A 20,882-nucleotide genomic window follows, 5' to 3' on the forward strand; every position below is an offset into this window, starting at 1 on the left:
AATCTCTATATGTATCGATTAATCAAGTACGAAGCTTAATTTACAATCTGATATCTTCACAATCTTTATTTTACAATAAGTTCTAATCCCTTTTAAATTTGCTTAATAATTTTATTCTACTTGTTTAAACAGATTTCTATTATTTGAAAAGAGATTTAATATTGTGTTTAATTTGTTTAATATGGTAGTAGAAACAAATTCACAGAATATAATAGTGTGGTGATGGTAATGCATTTTTCGTCAAGATCTGCCTTATTGTAATCCCTACTGACATCTCATAGTGTATGCGGATAGTTTCGGAAGAACGTTATTTGTAATTGTATATTCAATCACTTTTCCGATCCAAGTTACAAGAAATTTATATTCTTAGAAGGTTAATAATTATATGAATCAGGTCAATTTGAGACGTTTGTTGGTGGGAGGATTATTGTGTTTAATTTTATATTCATTTCAAGGTGGTTGGTTGAAGAAGAAAAGAAGTGTCTTATTTTGTTTTTTTAGGGTTGTTTGGTTTTAAATATTAAATAAAGCTTAGGATCAAAACGAACATGAATAAAGACTTCAAGGGTATAAAACTTGTATCTTCTCTATCGTGACTTTCGCACGTAGTTTGACAAATTATTTATGCTCATTTTCTCTCTCTTATTTTATTTGTTTAGACTTGATTTTTTTTTCTTTCTAAATTTTCAGTTAACTATTTATTATGAGTAAGATACATTTTATCTTTATCTTTATCTTATTTTATTTTTTTTATTTTTTTCTTCACACCCAATAGCATCAACAATATATAAAGAAATAAATAATATAATATATTAACTAACGATTACACGATGGATTAGAGAATTAGAGTTTTTAATTTTGAAAATATTTGTTATAGATTTTAGGTTTAATATTAAAATAAAAAAATATATATTATTTAGTATATGCTCGAAAAAACTCTAAACAAGTATTATATGAACTCGAGCTCGGCTCGAATATTAAACGAGTTGCTCAAGCTTGACTCGAACTTGGTCAAAGTTAAGTTCAAATCGAGCTTTAACCGAACGGCTCACGAATAGCTTGACTCATTTTCAGTCCTAAATAACTTGACTCATTTCCAGCCCTAGATAACTTAGGGCTATTACGAAACTTAGTTACTACTTACTAGGACACTCGGAAAGGAAAATGCAAGAAAGTATAAAATTGGATTCAAATCGCAATCCACGAATAGTCTCTAGCATAGAGACGAAAATTAGGAAAAAGGATAAGAAACAGACATCGGTGGAGAAGTTTGAATCTATAATATTTTTTCCTATCCCTCTATTATGTCTATTCTATACTTTTCTAGGTAAATATTATTGTATATTTTTCACTTATAATTATTATATTAATATTTTAATATATATTATGAAAGTTTTTTTATCTGTATGTATTTTATTTTTTTAAGTTTATAATTATTATAATAAATTTTAATTTTGTGGTCATAATATTATTATTGTTGAACACAAATGCCTACGTTGTAACGATTAATTAAGCAATGAATAAAGCAGTACCTAAGGTTCCCAAGTCGAATACCAGAAATATTTATTCGATTTAATCGAACCACCACGGAATCTTGTAAAAAGTATTCTTATTTGAGTTTTACGATTTCTTTAATTAATTTATTGTCATTGGAAGATCAAGTATAATAAACAATTTATATCCATTGTTGACAATGGACTCAATATACAATAAATATTACAATTATTTGATCATCATAACATTTTAAGATATTATTTACAAATATTTTAAATTTAACGTTCTAATTAATTTATTTATTTTAATTATAATTTAGTTAGAATATAGTTGAAAATAAAACATATTATGTATCAATTTTATTGATAAAAATATTTGTTTTAAGTTGCAAGAGCTATAAGAGAGTTTTTACGATGAACTGTGATGCCATTGCATTCATCTACATCCAAGTCATCTCCATCTTTTCTATCGGGCAACACCCAATTGAATTTGTTGACAGTGTTAGCTAGTGTAAGCTCACTAACAGCGATGCTAAATGAGATTCCGGGCAACCCCTTCTACCAGCTCCGAAAGGTATGAACTCGAAATGATGCCCCTTGTAATCAATTTCAGAGTTCATGAACCTTTCAGGTTTAAACTCTTCTGAGTTTTCCCACGAAATTGGATCTCTACATATTGCCCATTTGTTGATGAAGATCAAAGTGCCAGCCGCTATGTCATAGCCCATGACATTAACATCTTGAGATGCTAACCTTAGGGGGAGGAGTGGAACGGGAGTGTGATATCTTAAAGTTTCTTTAATGACTGCTCTCAAGTAAGGCATGTTTTGTATATCTTCTTCTGATATCATACTTTTTCCATTAGCAACTTTTCTCACCTCTGTCTGCAACTTTTTCATTATTTTTGGATGTCTCATTAGTTCTGTCATCGCCCATTCTGAGACGGTAGATGTTGTAGTTGTTCCACCTAATAGCATATCCTGCAAATTAATGTATGATACCGCTTCATTTTAAGATCATTTCATGGTGATAATAAACATTATTTAAATGACCCACCAAAATTAAGGCTTTCACACTATCTCTTTCAATGAATACACCACCAGCTTCTTGATTCATTTGAATTCTTAATAAAATATCAAGAAAATCCTCTTTCCTTTTGCCACCAATTATTTCATCATTTCTCTCTCCATTTTCTTTCATTTTTTTCTTCATCACTTCCTCTAAGAACTCGTCCATCTCTTTAGCCACCCTATTCACGGTGGTGTCCAGTCCGTTCACCTTATTGATCCAACCGAGCCACGGCAAGAAATCCCCAACGTTCACCGTCCCTAACAATTGTAGAAACTCCATTAACAGACGTCTGAAACTCCTTCCATCTACTCTCTCATCGTATTTCCTTCCCAATGAAACCCTGCAAACCACATCATTGGCTAACTTCGAGAACGTCTCGCTCAGATTCACCGGGATGTTCTTCCTCCTAGCTTCCTCGATTCTCTCAACCATCAGCAAAATCTCTTCTTCCCGTACAGGCCGGAAAGACTTGACCTTGTGGCTGCTCAACAGCTGAAGGACACATATACTTTTCAATTGCCGCCAATATTCTCCGTATGGAGCAGCAGAGATGTCTTTGAGATCGTAGAAGAGCTTGCGGTTGATCTTGGACTCAAGGGGGTTGGAGAATATGAGGTCGTGTGTCCTCATGATTTCTCTAGCGGCTGAGGCGGAGGAGATCACGACGGCGGAGTAACTGCCTAGTTTGAGAAGCATGATGGGGCCATGACGGCGGGATAAGGAGAGAAGAGAGCGGTGAGGATGTGTGCCGAAGTGGTGGAGATGGCCGATGATTGGGAGCTTTGGAGGGGAAGGGGGTAGGTTTTTCTTTTGAGGATTTAGTAGCCATTTTAGGATGAGGAGAGAACTTAGCAAGAAGAAGAAGAAGATGGCAAAAACATAATTCTTCATTTCTAAACTTCTTTTGGTTTTGTGTTATTGGGATTTTGAGGGTTCTTTTATACCCCATAGCTCTCTAGGACTTGTTTGATTAGTTTTTGATAATATCTTATTTAATAAACCTATATAGTTCACCTTTCTAAAAAAAAATTATAAAGAATTTTGAAAGTAATTTTTCTTTAGTCTTCAATTGTTGCCAAATTAGATTTGAGTTGTGGTTATTGTTTTGTTTTGAGTATTTTGATTGACATTTTATTTAGGATGTTTGTCACAAACTTTTGTGATTTGAATATTTTTGATTGGTTGATAAGTTATTAATTTGTTAAATTGTAATTGTATTGGTAATCACTTCTTTCTTGAATTTGTATTCGTTCACCCTTAACAATATATCAGACGATATTATCTAATCTAGAGTTATTTTTATATTTTTAATAAAAATTATTATATTTATCTTTTGTTTTAAAGTATTTTACATGTATTTTTTCATTATTTTAATATGTTTTTCATTGTTTTGAATAATATATATATATATATATATATATATATATATATATATATATATATATATATATATATATATATATATATATATATATGATTTGTCCTTATTTTGCCTGACTTTTTTTTTCATATTTATGAGAGATTCTTTCCATAATATTTGTTTGATTTGGGTTTAATTTGTTCCCTTTAACCCTAATCATTTAGTAAATCAAATATTCAGGAAATATTTAAAATTATTAGTAAAATATTTGAAACATGAAAGTGATTAATTTAATTATGGCACAAATGAGGGAGGCAAATGTTTGACCTTCATATAATAAGTATTAATTTTGTTCTGTCTAGATATTTCAATTGATGAAAGTGAGAATAATTTTTTGATATTGATCGAGTTTCCGAAAGTTAGTCGTTTATGAAGAAATTTTGCATACAACTAGGAAGGATCATACACAATTGTTTAAAATAAAAAATATTTTATAAATGTGAATATAAAATTAATCATTTTCAAATAGTCTTTTAATTATTTCCATTATCAAAGAAGTCATTACCAATTTGTAAACTAACAATATTTTTTTGTGGGGGTGCTTACTTTTAATATTTAATGAACTATCACTTGATGATCAAAGATTATGGAAGGATGAGGCAATTATGAAGTTGATTCATGATAGTTTCTAAATATTAGTACAAATTATTAGATTCCATGGGTCATATGTGAGACAATATATAATACAATGTTCTTTAATGCAATAACAATGATTAGATTATGTTTCAATTTATTTTGAGATGTTTTATGCAATATTAATAATATGAAATGGATAATCGGTTTGTTAGGTTAGAGAGAAGTCAAACAAATACAAATACAGACTGAATCCAACCTTATATATAATTGTGGCCTCCAATAATTTGATTTGTTTTATGAGGCCAATTAAACCTAATTTTTGGAAGTTCAAGAGGATTGCAATCCATATTATCTGTTTGGAAGCTTAATTTTTCTTCTCTAGCTATCTAACCTGTGATCCTAGCAGCAGCAACAACAACAACAACAAAAAAAAAATAAATAAAAAAAAAAATAATAATAATAATAATAATAAATAATAATTATTGTTATTATATTGTAAAATATGGAAATCTAATTATGTAGCCAATTTTTGAGATTTTTAGAGTAATTATTATGTGTAAATAAGTCCTAATTTTAACGAATAACATAAATTGAATCATGATATAAAGAATAATTAGATAATAAGCTAAAACAACTAAACTGTAGCTCTAGGAATCACTTTCCCCCCGCTTAACACGTGTCCAATACGGAGAATATTGCGGGATGACTCGAGGTTCGATACATGATTAAATATTTATTTTAAAAGATTTAGAGAATACATGAGAGCTTTTGAAATTAATTATGTAAAAATAATTAATTTTGTTCAAATTTTAATAATGTCAAATAACAATTTAACCAAAATCCGATTTAAATTAATCAATCATAATTAATTTAAAAGATTATTTAATTGAAATTAAAGTCGCTAAATTATTTTTAATTTTTTTTATTAAAATGTACGTGTACGAACGTATTTTATACCAGAGTTTATGTAAAGGATTCTGTTTTTGGTTACGCTTGGAAAAGGCTATGTCTTCCGCGCCCGTCAAATGGCGGTTTTAAATTTTAAAATAAACAAGGTTTGACTATTATAAGATTTATTTATAACATTTATTTTCTTAAATTAGTAGTTCGGGGGTCCTAAACAAGGATATGTTTAAATTGCGTAAATAGTTGTATAAAATTATTTAAAAGGCGTACATGCGATTGCGTTGATATAATATTAATTAAAAAACCCTAAAAATATTAGAAAAATGTTAGAATTTAAAAATAAACTCCAAACAAGGCCTTAGACAAAATATTTATTTAGGAAATATTTCAAAAATATTTAAATATCACTTTATGATCTTTCGAGATTATTTAAAAATGAATTAGGGTTCCAAAATTATAAAAATAATTTTGGATTTTGAAAAGTGGAACCAAACAGGTCTTAGGACCGGAGTCCTAGGGTCTTGGTACAGTTTTGGTGATCTAGGCTCGAACGGGCTCGGTCTAGACTGGGTTGGTCCGGACCAGGGCTTAGGAGCATGGGTCAAGGGACTGGAGGGCTCGGTCTCGAACTCGGACTACATGGTCGAGGGACCGGAGGGCCTGGTCCTAGGGTTCAGGAGGCTCGGTCCTAAACTCGGGATGCTTGGTCCTAGGTCTGGGAGGCTCAGTCCCAAGTCTAGGTTTATCAGTTGTGGACCTGGGAGGTGCAGTCTTAGGTCTGACTTCTCGGTTCGAGGTAGAAACCTCGTTCAGACTCATCAGACCTTGCTCAAGAACCCTGGTCTTGAGTCTCAGTCCTAACTCAAAATATCAGTCCTTAGTCTTGGTCCTAACTCAAGAACATCGATCATTGGTCTCGGTCTGGACTCAAGATTCTCGATCCTATTTCTCGGTCCCGACCCTACAGGACTCGATCGCTAGGGACCGAGTGTTTTTGATTTGGTCAAGAATTGCAGAAGCTATAACTTTTGATACAGATCATGGAATCATAATCTGTAAGTTGCAAATGATTCATATGATTATGGGGAACAAAAGCCCTACCCCTAATCACGATCAATCGATCTTTACAAAAATCAATTTTTAAAAATCATTTTTAGGTCAAAATTTAGGATATTTTGAATTAGGTCATTTCAAGGTCTGATTTTTGTTCTATTAGCTTTGAAATGATGAACATAATTGAACACAACGAAAAAAAAAAATCATAGCAGCTCTATAATTTTTTAAGATGAAATATCATCTTACAATGTTTACAAACACGTTTAGCAGCTATTTGAATCAAAAATTCAAGATTAAAGCTCAAGAACATAAATTTTAAAAAATTCAGAATTTCAATTCAAATTTTCGTTTTTTTAGTTTAAGATTGATTTGGTTCAATCTCTTTCAACAGAAAGTTCATATAACATCTAGGGATTAATTCTAAACAAAAAAAATCACACAATTAAAACCCTAGAAAATATCAAACTTGGTAAAAATTAACTTTCAATCACAAATTGAAATTCAAAGAATATGAATGCTTACAAATAGTTGGAGAACACTCCTTGGAGGTATTGAAAGCTTTCTAGAAGCCTGAATCAAATGTTTGATCGCCAGAGATGTTTTTCATAAAAACCAGTTCTTGGCAAAAAATTGAATATTTGATTTTAACTATAATATGTGATGTTTGTGTAATGGATTGATAGAGGATCACAAAAGAACTATTTATAGTAGTTTTAGGTCGGTTGAGGAGGAGGAATTCGACTTCAATTTGATCATCCGAAGTTATATTCATAATTTTATCATATTCGTGGTAGCCTAGTTCTAGGGTAATGTGTTAATCCTAAGTATAGGGTTATTAAAGGCGAGCCGATTGGTGGAAAAATCAGAGGATAAGATCAACTAACAAAGAAGCTAGAGCTTCTGGAAGATCGTCGAAGATTGTCGCGGCTTGCAGGAATCTACGAAAAGAATAAAAACGACGCCGTTTTAATTTGTCCAAAACGCGTCGTTGGCGATCCGTCAACGTTCTGTTGGCGTCTGGGCGGCTGGGCTAACAGGTGTGACGTCCCGTTAGTTGCTTCTGTGTAGACCGGGCGCAGGCATGCGTGGTTGATTCCTGGGCAATCCAATTGTCCAAATTTTGCATCAATTAAAAATAATTTCGACTGCACATGATTATTAGTTTTATTTTTTATTAAAATGTTATTTGAAATCAAATTTTAAAACTTTTCTTGCGTTTTTCTTCACCGAAAATTCCACAATAATTATTTCTGGAAATATAATAAGATTTTGTTCATTATTTTTATTTTTGGATATTTTGGGTATTTACTTAACTTTTTTAAGCTATAAATTATAAATAGTTTATGTTTAAAATCATAATTAAATAATTTTAACTCCTTCTTGGATTTAATTTGGGTAAAATAAATAAAATATTTTAATCTCAAATTATTTTTGAATTTTAATTTAATTTTTCTGATTAGTGTTTAATTGTCGCAATAATAAATTCTAATTTGATCTCTTTTTTGGATTATTTAATAATATTATTTATAAATTATGATAGGTGAAATTTGCATGCTTACAATTCTAATAAACATATAATTCTAATGGTATTTTTTTAATATTTTTTTATTTCCTTTTTTAACATATAGTTTTTTTCAAATATTTAACTATTTTTTTAATAATATAAACTTTATTAAAAAAAACTAAGACAATATTTTGTTTGAAATGATACTATCTTTTCACTAATTCACATTTTACCTATATTTGAATGCTATAACGAAATAAACCAACAAAGTATTTGGCATAAACTATAACACAAATTCTCATAAGTTAGAAAAACATTGAAATAATTATAAATAGGAGCCAAAACCATGTAAAACTCAAAATAAATAAAAATGAAACACATTACTCACAAAAGAAAACAAGTATCCGGGTTAGGAAACAAATTAAACAAACATTGGATTAAGTGACCCAAATTTAAGTGGGACAATTATAATCCGTCCTGCTTTCTCATTCGAATTATTCTGTTTAGGACAATTTTCTTCCGTTTAACCGATAGTTGATCAGGGATTAACTGTGGTATGGTATTTATGTTTTATGTCCGACTAAATATAAATAATCACAATTAAATATAACATTATGAATATAATTATTTTTTATATTTTATAAAAGTTTAAAATTTATTTCTTTATAACAATATAGAATTTCAAATTTTACCATATATATAGTATTAAAAAAAACTTCGTTTAATATAATTTTATCAAAGTTTTTTTTTTAAATATGATATAACGGTGTCCCGCATGTTAGGTTTGAATGTAGTCTTTTCTGTTTATTATAATCTCTCATTTTTATAATGTATAAATGTTACTAATCAATTTTTTTAGGATCTTTTGATTGTTATCTTTAATCATAGCTAGAATTTGTCTAGCTTTGATTTTCAACCCTCCCACTTTTGGAATTTTAATAAAATTGATCTAACCGTTTTCCCAAAAAAAACAGTGTCCCGCAAGAATTCCCTGAAATAGAACAGGACGAGAATAATGTTATATTTTTCCTCATGGTTGGAGAAACCCAACTTGGTGTGGCATTTATTTAGGCCCACATAATATAATGTGAATGGACATTATTTTCATCTAGATTTTTGGGTTTTCTAGACAACAAGAAAAGAGATATTAAACAAAGAACATATTCAGGTTTGGGTGGCAGCCCAAGAACATATCTTTTCAGAGTTTGCATCGTTTGATTGACTTCAAATTTTTGCATCTCGTTGTTTATTTCTGGAGCTACGTTTTGAACGGTGAAAATCTATTTTTTTAGGTTTTTAAGTTAGTCCGATAAAAAATTAGAATTGTAGAATTTGTATTTTTTGTATTTTTTGTTCATCCTACTATTTCTTATTCTTTGTTGTTATTTGCTAAAATTGTTGTGTGATCTTGATACAATCGACAATGACTCTAGTTTAGTTATAATTAGAGTGAATCCTTACTTGTAACATTATTTATAATAATGAATTATTAAGTGATCAATATACATCTCATGATTTTACTCTCGATTTGTAGAGGTTTTTCACGCTAAAACTTGTCTTACATTATTGTTTTAATTTTATTAGTTTTTTCTCATTTTTTTATACACAATTAATTTAGAAAATGTTCTGTTTTGATAAATACATTTTCTAATCAGATGTTAGTAAAAATAATCTCCAAAATAGAATGGAACAGAGATGATAAACGCATTGTTTGTCCAATCTATCTCATTGTCATCCCTACCGACATCTCATCGTCTTGAAAGATAGTTTCAATTTCAAATTTTACCTTTAGAGTTGTCTGTAGGTTTTCTAATATGGATCAAGTTACAAGACATTTATGTTGGTTGTTACAAGGTTAATAATTCCATGAATCGGATCAATTTGAGACTTTTGTTGGTTGGAGGCATTATTGTGTTTAGTTTTATTCAAGATACAGTAAAACCTCGATAAATTAATACTCTTGGGACTAGAAAAAATTATTAATTAATCGAAATATTAATTAATCGATAAATTAATAATTTATTAATTAATGGATAAAATAATAATTTATTAATTTATCGAGATATTCATGAATTTTAGTAAATTATATATGCATAAATTTAAATAAATTCTCAAATGTAATTAAATTATAGATACATGAATTTAAATAAATTATAGATGCATAAATTTAAATAAATTAAATACATTTATGAATATTACTAAACTTAATTCATTCATGAATTTAAACTAAATTCATGAATATAAATTATAATTAAATAATCACATTCATATATTTGTACATAGTTGTAGTACTCTTATGGAAAACATTTTTAATTCAAATTATTTTAAATTAATTAAACTTTTCAAATTCAATCCGAATTTAATCCAAATTGAAATAGTTAATATAACTTTGTAATTTGAATTGGGTTCGGATTTGTCATCAAATCAAATACTCATCTCTTGGATTACAAAATTTTAATTAATAAATTATTTAATGTTTATTATGTTTAATTATAAAAAAATATTATTAAATTTGTAATGTTATAATTAATTTTGTTTATTTAAAATTTGAATCTGAAAAAAATAAATTTGTTGACTAAACGTTGCAGTAAAAAATATATTATTTTGAGGTTTAATGTAATTCAAAGAAAAATAAATTGAAAATATATAATTTTATTTAGATAGTTTGGATAATCCTAATCCGATCCGAACTTAATTTTTTTTTTAAATGGTCGATGCAAAATGATATAAATGAGAGTCGTTTAAGCTCAACGACAAAAGCATTACAAAATTTGAAAGAAAAACATTTAAAAAAGCACAACACAAAATAGTTCATCAATGATCAAACAAAAAGAACAAATTTTAACGAGCACAGAGATTTTCAAGATGATAAATGAGTTTTCCAACTGACTCAACTGATTTACCCAATGAAACTTCCATGATTATCATAATAATAGAATTGTGAATTAAATGCATTGGTCGATAATGAAACCCTAAATATATATATGCTTTCCAATATTTAGGACAGGGCCCCGTTATAAAATTCCACGGGTTCCAGCCCGCAGGATAAGATCCAGATCATTCACTGGAATCCATAAAACGGGTCCTGCCTACCAAAAAATATGACCAGCCTATGTTTAACCCTGCTAGTTGCAAGCGGCTTACTTTACTGTACATTTACCTCAACCGCCAGCTACCGGATGTAGCTAGCCTGCGCTCAGTATAATTACCAGTCCCCATGCGGGTATATACCCAAGATGGGAAATTTTCGAGGAGTTATCCAAAACCTAAACTCAGCAATCCAACTAGCAGCTGCTATCACCGCCTGTGCTAGGATCTATATGTACCCTTACATCTCAAGAGAAGACTGCTACTACACAGACACTGACTCTATTGTTCTTGGCAATCCTCTTCCTGAAGAAGAGATCTCTTCAACTGTATTAGGTAAGTTTAAGTTAGAAGATAAAATAAAAAAAGGATACTTTTTTTATTTTGCTATCATGTTTGTTATCTCTCCTTATGCAAATAGGGGTTGCTTGTGAGAGAGAGTTTAGCTTGATATTATTACTGACCTGTAACCTAATAGCAACATTTATTAGATGAGCTGTTAACAACTTAACTTAATCTCTTTTGAATATGATATATTTCCTAGTAGTGAATAATGATTACTGTAGCATGAACTGCACCATTGACGATGCAGAACCAGCTGGGACAGCTTCCTGATTTGCAAGGGCATGTTCAACAGAAGTTTCAGTCGGTAAATTTAGCATGGTGCCCCTCTATGCCTTCTTTTGATTACTACCACACACATTTGATCTTTCAGTTAGTAAAACTCTTCGATATGCTGATGTGGGATTTTCATTGTTCTCTATATCAATATTTAGTAGCTATTTAATATGATTTTTTGGGAACCGTAGCCATTTTATATGATGTCTTTATGGCAGGTGTTAAATGCTCCACTTATTGCAGCCATGTTGGTTTAATTTTGTATATATAATATATGTAATCCCTGATATCAGGAGCATATGATGCTATGCAAATCAGAAGTGTAGGCTCGCACCAATGACACTACTTGTCTTCTTTGAGTTTTCACTGATGCATTGTAGTGCCTAGACCTGTCAAATGTTTTAAGCATCGTCTTGTGTTGTGTCTACCTATTCGCTGATACATTTAAAAAGCCCATAACATTTACTATCCAAAGGAAACTGCCCATAAAAGAGAGATCGGGTGCCCTTGCCGACCAAATGTTACATCATATACGGAGCCTACGGGATTTTTCTACGTTGTTTACCTTAGTTACTGGGGGGTTTAGTGTGATGCTTGTGGTAACCCTTAGAAATGTTTTTAGGTTTTTTCTAAAAATTAAAATCGTTGGAGGAGAGTCTCAACCATACCTTCATCGTCCTAATCCCGAAAACGCACCCCAGTCTTTTGGCCAGTTCAGACCCATTAGCCTGTGTAACGTGGCATACAAAGTGAAAACAAAAGTCATAGCTAGTAGGCTCAGAAAAATCATGCCTAACTACACCCCACCCAACCGCCCTCCGGAGAAGGGATCGATCTCTGTAATAAGAAGAAGTCCTTGACTCAGAAGCACGAATCGCCCCCTAATCTAAGAAGAGCCCTCTCAAAGAATAGTACATTTTATTACGATCCAGTTACTGTTGGACCTTCTTGGGGTCATGCTATTGAGCCAGTTGCCTTCCTTGGTTGGGGTTTTTGAAGGAGTAGAAATTCCCGTTGGAGTCTGGACGGATGAGTCAAAAATATTTAATCTCAAAATTACATATTGCTGTAACATTACTGGGCTTATAATAATAACCTGACTTATTAGACACTTTGGTGTCTTCTAACTCTTTATTAATAAGAATAAAGTCTCTATCAAGCAAAGTGGCGACTCTTCATTTTTTTCGAAGTGACTTTCATTAAATGATAAATGGTTTTCCACATTAAAAGGATTCTCCTAAAATTAGGAATATTTCTTTTCTAAGGCGAAGTGAATTGATCAAAAAATTACATTTTTATTATAAAAAGCCATTTTCTTAAACCTAAAGTGGGAAAAGTATTTCGAAACGGTCTTTCATAAAATAAGTCGCCCAACTAGGCTTATCCGGATGCTAGTTCGAACCTCTTTCCCTTCTGCTTTGGAGTTTAACTTTCAACGAATGGGTCGTTGAGAATTAATTGGTTGGGCTAGGTTCACCCCTTGACTCTATTTCAGTTAAGAAATAGCGGGGTGTTTACTCGATAGGTTATCTTATTCCTGCCCTACATGCGTGCTTCACTTCACTCTAACTAACACAAGGGAACAAAAATAATTCGGAAATTTCAATGATTGATCTTAGGTCGAAGACTCCCTTGATTAAGCTGAAAAAATACCCTATACATGTTTCTGGCCCTATAGAGAAGATATACGTATTATGGGGAATCTATTTCTATTACAAAAGGGTATTTTACCTATCCTATCCTGAAAATGAATCAAACCAAACCCCACAGGGGGAGGCCTGGACTTCTCTGCTTAATAGCACTCTATTATTGAGTTGAGGATCATACCACTCATTAGTGTCAGAGAGGGGGATCTACTATAACTATAGATCCACGGTAAGGCCCAGTAATACATCTTTACTCTTAGTAATAGCATAAGTGTCTCATTACCCATCTGAGAGGTCGTCTGTCTCAGGACCTCATGCTTATGATAGGTATCGTATCGTATCATGGCACCTTATCAGGGTCCATAGTTAACTCGCTGGGTAAAAATACCCTTTACGTCATTAGTATAGGGTATTTTTTTATGCTATGCAACCTAATTAACTCGCTCATCGCTCTTGATCTGGGCGGGAAATATCAGCAGCGGCATTCCCCCTTAACTCTATAAAAAAAATGGAAGGATGCAAATCTCTCCAAGAGCTGCGGAACTTACCACTTTATTAGAAAGTCGAATTAGCCATTTTTACAGTCATTTTCAAGTGGATGAGATCGGTGAGTCAACTTGGGGGAAAGCCCTTAGGCAGCGGTAGTTACAGGATCATCGGATAGCTATGAAAGGCATAACGGAAGAAAGGACCGAGCTGATTCGCGTTAGTATAGATCATAGATAAGGTCAACGATGCGGTAGTTGTTGCTTTCCTCTCCCATTTGATAAGCCCGAAGGAAACTGCCCATAAAAGAGAGATCGGGTGCCCTTGCCGATGCAGTTCACGATGCGGAGCTGCCAACTAGCTAAGCTAGGTAGTTTGTTGTTAGAATATCTATCCTAGTAGGAAGATGTAAAGAATATACTCTATAGGAGAGTCAAAGAATAGGCCGAACTATATCAAGATTAGAATGACAAGGAATATCCGTATCCGTATATAATAAGTTGGGCTCTATCCTTCCCACCCACCTCATTACTATCTGGAGGGAATAATCCGAGGGTAGCCTAATCGATTAAGGGACACGGACACTGGCAACAGCGTATGGGGTTTTTATCACCCCCATAGGCCAGTTGAAGCGATGACGCACACTGCGGCGGAATGCAAAACTCGGCTTGGATCAAGGATGGGCTCTTGGTCATAAAAGGGAATCTACTTCGTTTTCTTCTTTTACTCTTTTTTCGGTATGCCGCGGAGCGAGCAAGAAGTGCCACGCACGAGCGGAGCGAAAACAAGGAGAAGAGCTAGCTTCTCTTGGGGGAAATTCTTTGATTGCGTATTGAATATATTACCATGTCTTTCTTGTTCCCCTAGCTAGGACCAAATTTTCACATGTCCGTTTCGTTATTACAACCTTATTTTTTTATGTCAAAGACCAGAAGCTACGCGCAAATTATCATTGGATCTCGGTTGTTCTTAACAGCGATGGCTATTCATTTAAGTCTTCGGGTAGCACCACTAGATCTTCAACAAGGTGGAAATTCTCGTATTCCGTATGTACATGTTCCTGTGGCTCGGATGAGTATGATTGTTTATATCGCTACGGCTATAAACACTTTCTTCTTTCTATTAACAAAACATCCCTTTTTTTTTCGCTCTTCCGGAACCGGTACAGAAATGGGTGCTTTTTCTACGTTGTTTACCTTAGTTACTAGGGGGTTATCTCTCCTTAAGAATCTACGAATGCCTTTAAGTAGGTCGGGCACTTATACTTAAAGGCAAGAGGCACGTTACATCATAGCAGCACGACCAAATGGAGGCGGAACCCCCTTGTATAGGTTGGGTGCTAGCGCTTTATACTAATAATAGATATATAAAGTTAAGGGCTCTTCTTCTGTTTTACGAATCTAACTAATCTATACTACTAACTATAGATCTATATATATATATATATATATAGATCTATAGATATATATATATATAGATATATATATATATATATATATATATCTAGATGATGCTTAATTTTTAAAGTGTCCGGATTGTCAGGTCGAGAGTTGTGGTTAATTTGGATATTTATGTGAGAGTAAATGGATATTTGGGTCGGATTGTGGGTTGGCTCGCCCATAAACTTAAAACAGTTAAAAATAAATTTAAAAATGTTATTTGTAGGTTTCGAACTTACAACCTAACGAAACAAGTACAATCTTTTAACCAACTAGGCTAACAACACTTTATATTTAAGATTCAACACCAAATTTGATGAATGCGAGACATTTTAACAATAAAAGTTCAAATTTTTAACTAACTAATCTATATATATATATAATGATGCTTAATTTTTAAAGTGTCCGGATTGCCCGGTCGAGAGTTGTGATTAATTTGGATATTTATGTGAGAGTAAATGGATATTTGGACGTTGAATTGTGGGTTGACCCTCTCATAAACTTAAAACGGTTAAAAATAAATTCAAAAATATTATTTGTAGGTTTCAAACTTGCAACCTAACAAAACAAGTACAACATTTAACCAAATCTGATTGAGATGTTGTTTGTCGAGGGATAATAGACTGATATCACTTGAAAGTGGTTAAAGAAATATGAATCAAATATTTAATTGACCAAAGTGTGAGGTCACGATACTAATTATTAAAAAATATGAATCAAATATTTGATTGACAAAGTGAAAATGTAAAATCACGAAATGAGAGATTCATTCGGAAAAAATATGTGATGAAACATGTGAGAAAATAAGTTATTTTATCGAAGTGAATAAAATGTGGAATGAGAACATTATATTTTTTTTTAATAATTATTGAATAAATATTTTTTTAATTTTTTTAATTTATTTTATTTTTATCCTTATCCGTGTGCATCGTACGAAAATTTTCCTAGTTGATGTAATATTCTAAGTTCGTATAGCCCTTTGAGTGCAAATGCAATGTGGAATTATAATCGTTTAATAGTATAACTTACTTATATACCAAGAACTTACTATAACACTCAGAATGGAAAATTTGCAAAGAAGTATAAAATTGGATTCAAATCGCAATCCATGAACAATATTAGAAGCGTAAATTAGGAAAAAGGAGAAGAAACAGACCGTATATTTTTTTCCTATCCTTTATTAGGAGCTTGTTTGAGGAAAGGGTTATTTGGATAAATCCTGGGTTTTGTCCAAATAACCCTTGTATGATGGAATTGATAAAAAACTAGGTTTTTAAAAATTTATACCAATTTTACCCTTTCTATATATATATATATAATATTTTGTAAATGACATAATTTAATTTATATGAAATTAAATAAAATTTTAAAATATAATAAAATAAATATTAAAAAACTTTAAATATTTTAATATTAATAAAAAAACTCTATTTATTTATATATTATAATTAATAATACTTTTTTTAAATAAAATAATTTAATTTATATTAAATTAAATTTTGAAATGTAATAAAATAAATATTAAAAAACTATACATATATTAATATTAACTTTTATTAATAAAAAATAAAATTTTAATATATATATATATATATATATTATAATTAATAATACTTTTTTTAAATGAAATAATTTCATTTCTATTAAATTAAATTTTAAAATATAATAAAATAAATATTAAAAACTATACATATATTAGTATTAACTTTTATTAATATAAAAATAAAATTTTAAATAAATATTAATTTTATAAATTATTACTATTAAAATTTAAAGATTATATGAGATAATATAATATGTTATAGTTTTATTTATATTATAAATTTATTTTAATTATTATAATTAATTAAAAAAAATTAAATAAAATAGTTTCAGTGATCTATAATTATAATTTAAATGTCATTTAATTTTATTGTTATTATTTTCTTAAATTACATTATAATATTTTGATTTTATTAAATTAAAAAAAATATTAACTTAAATTAATTAATATATTTATTTAGAATGAGTTTATATATATAAAAATAGAATAAATTTCCTTATAAATATTTAATTTATATGAGATATATTTATAAATTAATTAATATATGTTATTCAAATATATTAATTTTATTTTTTAGTATAATTATTTATTTATTTGAATTATTTAAATTTTAATAGGGGATGTTATAATTGAATTTATATTGTGATTTTATTTTTATTTGAGATAATTAATAAAATTATTTAAAATGAAATAATTTTATAATTTAATTTATATTAAAATAATTAAAATATAAATAAATATTATATATATTAAAATAATTTTTTATTAATATAAAAATAAATATTTAAGTAGAGGGTAATTTAGGTATTTTAATTAATAAAAGGATTGATTTGATTGATGATGGGATGGTTGAGTTTTGGGATAAAACTTGGGTTTTATCCCAAAAACCCAAAGATCAAACGAGGCCTAGATGTATTCTATCTTTTTCTAGGTAAATATTATTGTATATTTTTCATTTATAATTATTATATTAATATTTTAATATATATTGGGAAAATTTAAATAATTATTATAAGAGGAATGATAAAAGAAGAAAAAATTGAGAGAGGTCATTAGTAAGAAAAAGAAGAAAAAAATGTGAGAAGAGAGAATAAAGATTTTTTTTTTCTCACCAAAAGATTATGAATCATTTTATTCCCCTTCCCACCCTCAAATTCTGTTTTCTTATATTTATCTTATTATAATTTTTTTATTCATTGTCGCCTGCCTAACATAGGTATAGTTCATTATTGTCATTGGATCAAATATACAATTTATATCAATGGACTCAACATATAGTAAAGATTATAACTAAAATTGATCATCATGAGATCTTATTTACAAATATCTTAAGATTTTTAAGTTGTTATTGAATTATTTATTTTAATTCTTATATTTGAAAAATATAGTTAAAAATAAAACATATCATGGTCACTTTAAGTTGCAAGAGCTATGAGAGGAGTTTTACGGTGAATTGTGAAGCCAATGCATTCATCTACATCTAAGTTCTCTCCATCTTTTCCATCGGGCAACACCCAGTTGAATTTGTTGACAATGTTAGCTAGTGTAAGCTCATTAACAGCGATGCCAAATGAAATTCCCGGACAACCCCTTCTACCAGCTCCAAATGGGATGAACTCGAAATGATGCCCCTTGTAATCAACTTTAGAGTTCATGAACCTTTCAGGCTTAAACTCATCAGGGTTTTCCCATGAAAGTGGATCTCTAGATATGGCCCATTTGTTGATGAAAACCATAGTGCCAGCCGCTATGTCATAACCATTGACATTAACATCTTGAGTTGCTAACCTTGGGGGAAGAAGGGGAATGGGAGTGTGATATCTTAGAGTTTCTTTAATGACTGCTCTCAAGTAAGGCATGTTTTGTATATCTTCTTCTGCTATCATACTTTTTCCATTAGCAACATTTCTCACCTCTGTTTGCAACTCTTTCATTGTTTTTGGGTGTCTCATTAATTCTGTCATCGCCCATTCTGTGACGGTAGATGTTGTAGTTGTTCCACCTAACAACATATCCTGCAAATATACCGCATAGAGTTTCTTTTTAAAATCTTTTCATTGTGATAATAAAACATTTTTTAAATTACCCACCACGAGTAAGGCTTTCACACTATCTTTGTCAATGAATACACCAGGTTCTTGGCTCATATGAATTCTTAATAAAATATCAAGAAAATTCTCTTTCCTTTTGCCACCAATTATTTCATCACTTCCCTCTTGCATCCTCTCATTCACCACTTCCTCCAAGAACTTGTCCATCTCTTTGGCAACCCTATTCACGGTGGTGTCCAGTCCGTTCACTTTATTGATCCAACCGAGCCACGGCAGGAAATCTTCAACGCTCAGCGTTCCTAACAATCGTAGAAACTCCATTATCAGACGTCTCAAACTCCTTCCATCTCCCTCGTCGTATTTCCTTCCCATCAAAACCCTACACAAAACATCATTGGCTATCTTTGAGAAAGTTTCACTCAGATTCACCGGGATGTTCTTCCCTTTCGCTTCCTCGATTCTCTCAACCATCAACACGACCTCTTCTTCCCGTACAGACCGGAAAGACTTGACCTTGTGGTTGCTCAACAGCTGAAGAACGCATATACTTTTCAACTGCCGCCAGTACTCTCCGTATGGAGCAGCCACTACATCTTTCAGATCGTAGAGGAGCTTCCGGCTGTTCTGTAACTCAGGGGGGGTGGCGAATACGAGGTCGTGGGTTTTCATGATCTCTTTGGCGGCGGCCGCGGAGGATATCACGACGGCTGGAGTACTGCCTAGTTTGAGGAGCATGATGGGGCCGTAGCGGCGTGATAGGGATTTAAGGGAGCGGTGAGGGTGTGTGCCGAAGCAGTGGAGATGGCCGATGATTGGGAGCTTTGGAGGGGAAGGGGGTAGATTTTTCTTATATTTGTGGGTGGAAGTTATAGGATTTAGAAGCCATTTTAGGAGGAGAGAACTTAGTAAGATGAAGATGGCAAAACAATATTTCTCCATTTTTACTTCTTTTGTTATTGTGTTGTTGGGATTTTGAGAGTTCTTTTATACCCTATAAGCTCCTACTAGGGCTTGTTTGATCAATTTTTTTAATAATATATATATATTAATATAGAAACTTAGTACAATAATCTCCACTGAATTTTTATTTTTTTAGAACGTTGGGTCCGCTTCTCTTTCGAAGTGCAACTAATCTCCGTGAGTTAAGCACATAACCCGCAAATACACTTAACCAATTAACTAGGTGAGTAGAACTTTTTGCCTGATGGGCTCGAACTCAGGACCTTAGAGAGACTGAGGATATCCATCTCTTGTGAATGAGAATGTTGGTTGACCGGAATGAAAGTGAGAGATCGCAATAAGAGAGGTCTATTGTGATTCGTGGTTGATTTATCAAAGTGTGAAAGTGAGATCACAAGGTGAGAGGTTGTTTGGATTATGGTTGGTTTGTCGAAGTGGGTAAGAGATCAGTAATATGATATATGAGATGGTTATGGTGTAAAACGCTCTAAATGAGGTTACGAGATTAGTATTGAGAGATTGATTAGATGAACAAACGATATTGATGGTTAATTATGTGAATGTAATTGGTTTATTGGGAGATCACGAGAAGTATTTATTGGGATTGATGGTTGATTTTTCGAGAGGTCGATACCAAAGGAGATATTAATGTTTACAAATAAAATGTTGATTGACCGAAGTGTGAAAATGATGTCATAAGATGAGAGGTCGTTTGGATTGTGGTTGGTTTGTCGAAGTGGAGGTAAAGAGGTCGGTAATAAGATATGAGATGGTTGTGGTGCAAAATGTGAATGAGATAGTTGGTTGATAGAAGTGTGAAAGTGAGGTCACGAGATGAGAAGCCAATTTGATTTGTGATTGGTTTGTCTAAGTAGAGTAAAGAAGTCGCGATAATGAGATGAAATGATTGAGGTACAAAATGCTTGAAATTGGTCACGAGATTAGTAATTAATATGAGAGATTCATTAGAAAATAAAAAATATAAATGGTTAAATATGTAAATAAGATTGTTGGTTGACCGAAATA

The 20,882-nt window shown here is 31.2% G+C and overlaps 1 protein-coding gene and 1 pseudogene across 1 annotated transcript; both read right to left on the reverse strand.

Moving 5' to 3' along the window:
* Positions 1-1,874: 1,874 nt before the first annotated feature.
* On the reverse strand, positions 1,875-3,455 carry LOC124935560 (annotated as a pseudogene).
* A 14,805-nt stretch (positions 3,456-18,260) lies between these two features.
* LOC124935561 (cytochrome P450 736A117-like) lies at positions 18,261-19,835 on the reverse strand. The gene is made up of 2 exons (XM_047475987.1): positions 18,936-19,835; positions 18,261-18,860 (listed from the first exon to the last, which is right to left on the reverse strand). The coding sequence occupies exons 1-2, from the start codon at positions 19,833-19,835 to the stop codon at positions 18,261-18,263; spliced, it is 1,500 nt and encodes a 499-aa protein (XP_047331943.1).
* Positions 19,836-20,882: the final 1,047 nt, after the last annotated feature.

This window comes from Impatiens glandulifera, chromosome 4 (genome assembly GCF_907164915.1).
Source record: "Impatiens glandulifera chromosome 4, dImpGla2.1, whole genome shotgun sequence".
In the NCBI taxonomy this organism is placed as follows: Eukaryota; Viridiplantae; Streptophyta; class Magnoliopsida; order Ericales; family Balsaminaceae; genus Impatiens; species Impatiens glandulifera.

Coding starts and splice junctions, on each gene's coding strand:
- LOC124935561 (XM_047475987.1), bottom strand. CDS start 19,835: ATGGAGAAATATTGTTTTGCCATCTTCATCTTACTAAGTTCTCTCCTC. Junction 18,861..18,935: donor GTGTGAAAGCCTTACTCGTG/GTGGGTAATTTA, acceptor GTATATTTGCAG/GATATGTTGTTAGGTGGAAC.